Source organism: Larus michahellis, chromosome 4 (assembly GCF_964199755.1).
Source record: "Larus michahellis chromosome 4, bLarMic1.1, whole genome shotgun sequence".
In the NCBI taxonomy this organism is placed as follows: domain Eukaryota; kingdom Metazoa; phylum Chordata; class Aves; order Charadriiformes; family Laridae; genus Larus; species Larus michahellis.
In genome coordinates this window covers 54,543,350-54,553,132 of record NC_133899.1, presented here as the reverse complement: position 1 = coordinate 54,553,132, position 9,783 = coordinate 54,543,350, and the positions used below count along the sequence as shown (strand labels likewise).

Genomic DNA, 9,783 nt, shown 5'->3' with positions numbered 1-9,783 from the left:
CGCCCGCGCCGCCCGGCCAACGGCAGCGCGCGCGCCCGGAGGTGTGTCCGCCCCCCACCCCCGCGGCGCACGCGGCTCAGCGCGCGACGGACCGGGGGTGGGGGGGCGGAAGCGGGGAGCAGTTAGGGAGGGGGGGGCCGGCAGCGCGGGGCGGCCAACGGCTCTTCCGCAACGGCCCGCCCCCGGGGCTCCCCTCCCGCGCGCCCGGCCTCGCGCCGCCGAGGGGCTCGCGGCGCGCCCGGTCGTCCGCCATCTCCTCCTCCTCCCCGCCGGGGTTTTTCCACTCCCAACCGCCGCCTCACGTCGCTGGCGGCGGCCGCCAGGGCTGCCAGGCTGCCCCCCCGCCTTCACCGGGGCGGCAGCCTCTTCACGGCCCACTCGCACCGGGGCAAGTGGCACGCCGGCTCTCCTTGCCCTGCCGAGAGCACAGGCCCGGGGCTGGGGGCAGCGGCACAGCGCGCTGGGGGAGGTCTCGGTGAATCCCCCGTCCCTCGGTGCCCCCCGCCGGCCTTCGGCCCCTGGGAGAGAGCAAGTCGCCGGCGGGGTGTGAAATGTCGGAACTTGTAACTGCCCTGGGGGCAAAACACCACCCGAGCCCAGCGCCCTGGCTGCCGCATGGCTCCCGAGAGCCGCCTCGCAGCAACGCTCCTCCCTGGCCTTACTGAAGAAAAACTGGGGCACCGCTCCTCAGCTGAGAACCATTAAAAAAGCTGATAACCATTAAAGCATTAAAAAACCCACCTCCCCGGCACCTGCCTTGAATATCTGATCTCGGACTACCTTGGCCTGAGATGATTCTTAAAGCTCTCACTGTTCCTATTCACAGCGCAGTTGAAGGATTACAGATTAAGAAATGATTTAAAAACTAGTAAATGCCCCCATCTTTCCCTTCTGCGACAAGGCAACATGACTCCTACTGCCAAATGTGCAACTTTACGCATAGGTTTGAAAGAAAGGCCGGCAGCATTCATGAGAGGAGAGATGACAGGGCGCAAACATGGTTAAACTGGGACTTGCTGGTGACACAAAAAAAAAATAATGCACACACATTTTTGCTTTTTCCTCTTATGATTTTCAAATCCTCTCCTCACCTCTGTATCTCAGTAACTTCCCATGTGTTCTTGTTATTGTGAATTACCATTACCGCTCCTCCAGGAGCTCACACTTCCCTCCTGCCGCTGACCTCGCACTTCACACTGCGTTTTCTTCTACCCCCGACTCCGATTTTTCTTTCCCCTTCTCCCTGTCCCCATCTCCCCAGCTGTCATACCAGAGCTCCTATTTATCTACTTTAGTCTTTCTCACCTGTCATTTCAAACATTTCTTCCCTTTTTTTAAAAAAAACCTGTAACTCCGGTTTCAATTTATTGGTTTTGGGTTTTTTTTTCACTTTCACTCCATCTATAAACTCCTTTTATTCTCTTTTTAACTTCAGCAATGTCTCCTCCGTTTCTGCAGTTCACTGTCTCCCATTCTTTTCCCCCTCTCCCATCCATCCCTCACCATTTCTCCCCAGAGCTCCAGCCCATCCCTCACCTCGGCTCACAGTGAGATCCTGGACACGCTGCAGGAGTCCTCCACTACTGCCAGCCATCACCACCACCTCTTGGCCAAGCAAAGATCTTGGTAGTGGTTCCTCAACACCTCTTAGTTTCTCACGTCCGTCAGAGACTCCTCTGCTGCCCTTGCAAGAAGAGGTGAACGGGTTTTTATATGCGGTATCCACCCAAGAGCTCTGAAGCTACCATGAATGAAGATGGTATGTGCAATTAAAGCTAATGGGCACGCTCCAGGGGGAAAAATGAGAAGGGCAAAGGAGTTAGGATGATGGTCTGGAAATGGCAGAGCTGTAATTTAATGTCACTGCCAGGCAAGTCATACGACATAAGAATTGAAAGGTACTAACGAAAACGCAATACAGACTCACTAAGTGTCCATACACAAAGCAAAGTCTCCAATTTATTAGGTACTTAGATGGCAAGGAACCAGAAAACACTGCCCTAAACTTTGAAAAAAACAAAATTACTGGGAAAACCCCAGAAGAGCCTGTGGATGTTACAGACAAAAAGATACATTTTTATGTAGTCGGAACCGGTAAAGGCAAATAGGGAAAGAACTCGCCTCTCTTCATCATGGCAAGAGACACACACCGCCACGCTAAAACCTGCGACTGAAAAACCGGAGGAAGCGAGCGGTGAGCCGTCAGCCTTTGCAGGCGGCGGGAGCTCCCGATGCCCATCAGATCACGGAGAGAGGCCTGGAGAGGCTTCCCCCCTCCTGGCCATCCAGCGGCACGCCCTGGGCACGGCGCGGGGCCGGGCACAGCGGCCGGCGCGGCACGGCGCGGCTGGGCGGGGAGGGCCGGGCCGGCCCCGCCTCCCCGCCGCTCCCCTCAGCCCCGGCTCCTCCCGCACCGCCGCGCCAGCCGGAAGCGCGTGTTTGGGCGGCAGCACCGAGGCGGGCCGGGCCGCGCCAGGCCGCTTCCCGGCGGTTCCGGCGGGGCGGCATGGAGGAGTGGTGGTACCGCTCGGCCTCGGGGGCGCGCATCGCGCTGCGGCGCCGCCAGCACAGCGCCTCCTGCCGGGAGCTCGCCGTGCGCTGCCCCCGCCTGCGGCTCCGCTCCCTCAGCGCCGCCACCTCCGCCGCCTGGCTGGCGGCCTACGGCCTCTTCGTGCTCACCGAGGTACCGACCGCCCCCCGGGCCGCCCCCCGCACCTCCCCGCCGCTCAGACACCGAGGCCCTGAGCCTGTGTCCCACTGAAATACCGGAGGGAAGGGGGTCATCAAGGGGCTGTGGTTGGCATCCGAGAGCGTCGGTGGCAGCCTCTGTCCCCAAACCCCGCAGGCCTGGAGGGAGCCACACAGCCTTTGACGAGCTGCTTCTAGAGCGTGGGCAACGCAGGCCAAGGAAGGTGGCCAGAGCCAGTGAAAAGGCAGCTTCCGCGTATCCTGGGCATCCTCCGTGCTCCAGGAACGCCAAGGCAGTAGATGGTGATGAGTCTATGGTGAAAAGGAGAGCACTGTGCTAGGCCAGCGCCTGAGGGCCCGCAGGCTGCGGCCTGGGTGCTCTTGGTGGCTTCTCAGATGCCTCCGTTGGTTTGTAGCCCCTTGCCAGATAGGGTAGATGTACATACGGCTATCGAGTAGTGCCTACCGCATTCTTGTGGGTCCAAATAACAAATGCTTACTTGGAGAGATGAGTTGTGGGAATCTACAGTAAAGGGTGTATTGAAGAAGGCGAGCAATTGCTAATCCCCAAAGGGATTTTCATGGGTGACTCAGAGAGCACTACACAGTGAATGTCATGTACTTGCTTATGTTTCTCAGCCAAGGCAGTAAGAACTTGGCAGTACAGATTTCAAAAGCTGCTAATAAGTCCAAAAGTATTAGTTTAGCTATCTATCTGATCTGTGACCCATACATGCAGGGAAGGACCGATTTCTAGATCCAGACCCAGACCCAATCTCCAGATTGAAGTCAATAGCTTGGCTGGAGAAGCTGGTCACTGTGACCAACGCTATGACTGTTGCACTTCAATATTTTCCATAATCTTTCACAAGGAGTGAAGACAGCGATTGCAACATGATTCAGTTGACACATTTCAGATATGAAAAGATGGTTCATGTTCTGGCTGGAAGAGAAGCAGTGTTCAAGTTTTATTTGTTACAAAAGCATGCACCCCAGCCAGTGGCTACCATCCTGCTTGGTTTTACTTACATGCAGCTCATATTGAACTGACTGCAATCCTTCCTTTCTGCCAGGAAACCAGATCTGAAAATATCTCTCTGTGTGGATTTCAGTGTCTGTAATTCATGACTGGGTTTTTTTTTCCATGATAACAAACTTTCAGAGAAGTCCTGTATCCTTTTTGTTTGAATGTGGCCATGGCTTCTTTACCTTATATGGTGGTACAGGCCCAGCTTGAGTGGTAGCGCCATGCAGTTCTGGTCCTTTAGGAAGTGTCAGCGATAACTTTGATGCATGGATTTGCAGCCTCGAGCTCTCAAAAACATGTCCCAGAAATAGGTTGTAGGTTGCAAACCTTTAGGATTTGTTACCAGGTCTTCAGATGACTTACTGTTTCTTGCCTATGCTTTCATCAGTTATATATTGTTTTACATAATGGCAGTCCCAAGATTGCAGCATGCAAGAGACGTTCATCCTCAGACAAAGCAGAGGAGAAAGAAAATGCTCTTTAGACTGGTATTTTAAGGCAGGAAGAGAGACAAGGTTTGAACAAGTTTAGACTTGCATTTCGTAAGAAAAAAAACACTAGGCCAGTGGTTTTTCATAAGACATTTGTCTTTCCCTCTGAGACTCCACCTCAGTTCTAGTCAACATTTCACAATGCTTCTCTGCCAGTGACATCACCTCTATAGACGTTTGTTGTAATACGCTGTCATTCATGTAACTAGCTGGTTTTGGTTGAGATTTCTGGACTAAATTTACAAGGGAATAGATTTTTCTTGCAGTTTTTAGTTTCAGCTCCCAGTTCTTTCAGACCATACTGTGAAGACTGATTTAAATCTCATTACACATACATCAGCCAGCCAGGTGAATAAAAGGACTCCACCTAAGTAAAATTGGTTTGTAACTGTATCTTTAATGTTATAATTTACTGTGCAATATTACTTTGTTTAAAGTCATGTTCAATTAATTGTAAGACCAGAGCTCTGTCTTTGCTTGGCTTGTGTTACAGAATAGTATGGTGCTTTCTGCTGCTATCATCATTACGCTGGTTGGCCTGATCATATACTTGCACTTTGTGAAAATTGACCAGGAATCGCTATTGGTCATCGGCTCACTCGGCATTCAGGTGACTTCATCCTATGCTTCAGGGAAAGAGAGCACAACCTTCATTGAGATGAGTCAAGTGAAGGATGTGGTTATCAATGAAGCCATCCATATGGTAATCATACACAGCCTTGCTTCTTGTGTATCTGTGGGCACACTCACATCCGGTGTATTTTCATGAGCGTGATTTAGCAGAGCAATTAAACACAGCGCCATCCATAGCTTTACTGACATGAGGAGCTTTGTTTCAGATTTCTCTCTTTATTCTCTTATCTGTTCTCTCACCTTTAAAGGAGAACTTAAGCCAAACAAATAACCTCAAAGACCCAAGTCCATCCCTTAGATAATGCCACTGACACTGAGTTGGTGGTTTTAGTTCTTTGTGTTGTACTGTTCTTACAAATCCTGATGCCAAACTCTAAGTAGTCAAGATGGAGATAAGAAGATACATTACCCAAGAGATGATTTTTCCAATTTTTGGGATTTTCTGCAAATCTCCTGCAGAGAAGCAGACCTTACCCTTACAGCATGTGTGTGTTCTTTTCAGGTTAAAAATTTAATAGAAAAAACCACAGGTAAAATGATTTTTTTTTTTTGTTGTGTGAAGGGAGAAAAGCTATAGATATAAATTTGTAGACTTGACTGTGGCCTGGGGTGATTGGCCTTCAGCCCATTGAGTTGAAACAGATTCTCTTCCTGTGATAAATTGAGGCACTTTAATAGCATTTTCAAACTCCGATGATTTTGTCTGTTTGTCTTGTAGCAAAAAGTTATCTACTACCTGTGCATCCTCCTCCAGGACCCTGGAGATCCTCAGGGAGTATCTGAGGTTGTGCCACTCTTTCAGGTGAGTTTGCATGAATGGTGCAGAAATCCAGTTCTGTGGTCTGTGCGTGTGTGCTCCAGCTGTGTAAGTGTATCTTTATTCCACTACAGGTAGCTGATTACAGTTGCCTTTCCCTGACTGGGCCTTCAGGTTGGGTCTTACAACATTGTGGAATGGGTGGTATTGGATGGAAGTCTCACAGAACTACGTACAGGGGGTGTTTTTTTCATTTGCCCTCCATTCAGAGACCAGGGAGCTGCATAAATCTGAACCCAACCAGGAGCTTGCATGAAGCAGAAGTCTTTGGCTCACATGGGGCACTGGGGATGCATACAGCTTTCCGTGTAGTCTCATGCTCAGTGTTAGCATCATAACTATAGCACTGTGCTGTAGTTGATTTTTCTCTCCGCTCTGTATGCCAGAAGTGCTCATAAAAACCTTGGCATAAGAAAGACTTCCCCTGTCTCACCCATTGACAAAGATCACAGTACAAGCTGTGAGCAATCTGCTTAATGTATAATAACTTGTTTGCTTTACTGTTACCCTGTTTCCCCTTTCTCTTCTTTTGCTAACCTGTTCATAATCCCGTTTTGGGGATAGATCTTATTTCTGCCTAACACAACAATGCCCTGATCCTTGAGTGGTGGTAAGCAGTACAGAGGTACCTCGCATCTTAGACAGCTGATGTTTATGGCCCTCTCTGTCCTTAATTCACCTGCTGCTGGTGACTATCAGTTTGTAGTCCACATCCAGTTTATGACTGGATACAGTTAGTCTTCAGCTAAATACTTACGGGTATAAATAGAGTATTCCATTGATGCTTGCTGCTAACTCGGTCCCACAATTGTAAAGACATTTAGTAACAGTAATATAAATAAAGTATTTCACACACGGTCAAGAGAATAAAAATGGATTTGCTGGAAGTCAACGACTACTAAATTCTAGCTGCACTCAGGAACCTGGTTTTAGTTATATGTGTTCCATTCCAGCTTCAAAGAGGCCGCCTGGCGTTTGTGTACCTTTTTTTTTAACTAGCTCAACTCTGAACAGTGGTATTTCCATGGAAATATCTTAGTATTGGTAGAGTTGCCTCCACCAGCAAAGGAGATAGATACAGAAAGAGCTGTGTCAGTTTGCAATTCATTACCTGTCAGTAATTCTCACTTTAACATGCAAGTTAGTGTGTTACTTAGTTTTGAAGGAGCAGTAATTAGTAACTTTATTGCGTCTCCTTCGTTGGGTTCCTTTAAGTTATGTTAGCCTTCAAAAATACAATTTACCATGTCACTGAGCCCAGGAGCAGTTCTGCGCCGCATTGACCTATTGTTCTCTTAAGCAACACTTGCAAGGAGAGGCGTTTGATGAACTTTACACAGTAATGCTGTTGTGGGAGCTCAAAAGTCATGGGACTATAAGGACTGTGGGACTGGGAAACTTTCACCTCCTTGCTAGTTTTAATCTGGTCCAGGTTAGAAGTGATAGAAAATCATTATACTTTGACCACTCTTCGCTGTTTGTGTGAAATGAATTGATGTTTTCAGTTAACCTACCGTTGTCCTTTTGTTGACAGTACTACCAGAGGCCAAGGGCCAGGTGTCTAAATTCCCTGTCCTGAAGGCAGATTTTTTAGGGTGGGGATCATCTAGGATGGTGGACTAGTGTATGGAAATCTGTTGTTTGGTAGGTCTCTAGAGGGAGTACAGCCTAATAGATAGGTTAATGGATTGGAAGGTGTGGATTTTCTTCCATGCTGTCACTGTGCACTGCGAGCAGAGAAAGAGGATTTCCGATTTGGTGAGAGACTCGGGCTAACTGCAGAATGGTGCTGCATGTTTTGACCTGACATCTTTAGGGACTGGTATTTTTCATCACAGAGCAGGTATTGCTTTTGGAATGGCTTTGCATTCCTATATCACCAGCTTACATCAAACACCTCCTGGAGTTTCATGAATTATTTCTCAGTGAACATATAAAAGGGAAATCTGTTCTCCATTGACATAATGTGCAAAAACTAATCAACTACAGATATCTTGCTGTTGCGTTCCTTCTGCGTGTCTGCTTCTGATAGTCAGCTTTGTGTCAGCTGTCTCCACATTTCCTTTCTCTGCCTGACAAAACTCACTAGTGGGAAGCTAAAGCTTTCCAGCTGTCTTACAGCCAGTTCAGAGCCTCATTCTCTGTTGTTTGACTTGAATTCTAGAGCTCCAAGCCACGTCTGGACTGCTTGATAGAAGTGTACAAAAGTTGTCAAGAAATCCTGGAGCAGAGGAAGATGGCTCCACAATCAAGTGGTATAAAATAGTAAAAAAAAAATCAAGGCAGCAAACTTGCAGCAGGACTTGGAGAGACCCATGGAAAAGCAAGCAAAACTGCCCCATGTCTTCCTTTAATTAGATGAGTAGAAAGTGGTGCAGCAATACAGTGATGTTAGGGCTGACGGCCCACACAGACTCACAGAGTTGTTACAGAAAATGTCAGTTCAAGCACACAAACAAACCTTGAAATCCTCTGCTATGAAGACAGGTGGGCAGAACTTTTTAGAGTCAGACAGAAAAGGTTTTTCTTGCCTCTCCAGAAAAGAATTATGGGGAAATAAAGGGAGGCAAACAAATGCATCGGATGTTTACTCTTTTGTGGATCTGAAAATTCACAATGTAACCTTGGCCGGACTGCCAAAAATGTGCAATTTTTTTATTTCTATTAATCCTTTGTTTGAAAAAAGCATATACCACTCTAAATACCAAAGCTGATGGGTGGGCTGGAATGGTAACTTCCTAACCCACATGAGAATTTCCGAAATAAAATAACAGAAAATTAAAATATACTGTTGCATTCAATTATGTTTAACGAAATAAATGTAAGAGAGTAGACCTTGGCCTCGTCAGGGATCTGCTGGAAAGAGTCCCATGGGATGGGATGCTAGAGGGAAGAGGGGTCCAAGAAAGCTTGTTGATATTCAAGGATCACCTCCTCCAAGCTCAAGAACAGTTCATCCCAATGTGCAGGAAGTCAAGCAAAAATGCCAGGAAGCCTGTATGGATGAATAAGTTGCTCCTGGCAAAACTCAAACACAGGTGGTGGAAACAGGGACAGGTAACCTGGGAAGAATGTAGTGACATTGTCCGAGATGCAGTTAGGAAAGCCAAAGCCCACCTGGAGTTTAATCAGTTGAGGGATGTCAAAGGTAACAAGAAGGGCTTCTGTAAGTACCTAAGTTGCCAAAGGAAGACAGGGAAGATGCAGACCCATTGCTGAATGGAGCAGGGGCATGGTGACACAGGACATGGAAAAGATATGGCATTGAAAGGGCCACAGCAGTTGCTCTGAGAATATGAGGAAAATGTGTTGTTGACGTCCCTTCCAACTCTGAAAAATTCCATGATTCTGTGAAAATGATGGTAATGACTATATGAATAAAGGTTGTGAAATTCTTTGTTGACGAGCTAAAAGTTACTGTAACCTTTAACTGGTATTTTTCTCTCTTTTTTTCCATGACTCCTTAGTAACGTAACTAAGACAGTTGAAATGTCAGAACAAGAGCTAAACCAGCAAGTTGGCAGGAGCCTAGGGGTCATGCTTAATTTGCATACAATGCTATATTATGGTTGTCTACATAATCTTCAGTTAAAACATGTGGCAACATACCATCATGCAATATAGTAGAGATAAGGTGATTGATTTATTTTTTTCATGGTGCTGCAAAGTTTGAAAGACGCAGGTTAGCTCATGTCACAGGAAGGATTCTAGTTGTCCAAGTGAAAGGCAGCAGCTTGAAGATATGCCACTGGCATTTGGGTAGCGTCATCTAGGTTACTTAATTTTTTTTATGGTTTTATTTCTCATAAATACTTTAACTGTTGGGTTTGGCCAGATTTTTTATTCCAGTGCTGCTCTAATGTAAGTTGGTGGGTCTCTCTGAAGTTAGTGAAGCTGCAGCCTCATGCAGACTGTTTGGTTGCAAGTCCAGGCAGAACTGGGGAAGGGCAGGTGTTGGGGCAGGGGTAGAAACTGGCTATTAACAACAGTGGCAGGCCCTGGGAGTGTGGCCGTGTAAATGACTACAGTGGAGGTCCTTCGACTAAGAGGCATGTGCTATACTTGAGTTGCATATAGCCTGGGGCATCGTTCAGCCAGGTTTTGTTTCTTCATGGGGAGGAGAAATG

General features: G+C 47.5%; 1 protein-coding gene across 1 annotated transcript; it reads left to right on the top strand.

Moving 5' to 3' along the window:
• The first annotated feature begins 2,424 nt into the window (after positions 1–2,424).
• PIGH (phosphatidylinositol glycan anchor biosynthesis class H) lies at positions 2,425–9,060 on the top strand. Its single transcript, XM_074584903.1, has 4 exons — positions 2,425–2,683; positions 4,700–4,909; positions 5,558–5,641; positions 7,821–9,060. The coding sequence occupies exons 1-4, from the start codon at positions 2,507–2,509 to the stop codon at positions 7,920–7,922; spliced, it is 573 nt and encodes a 190-aa protein (XP_074441004.1). The 5' UTR covers positions 2,425–2,506; the 3' UTR covers positions 7,923–9,060.
• Positions 9,061–9,783: the final 723 nt, after the last annotated feature.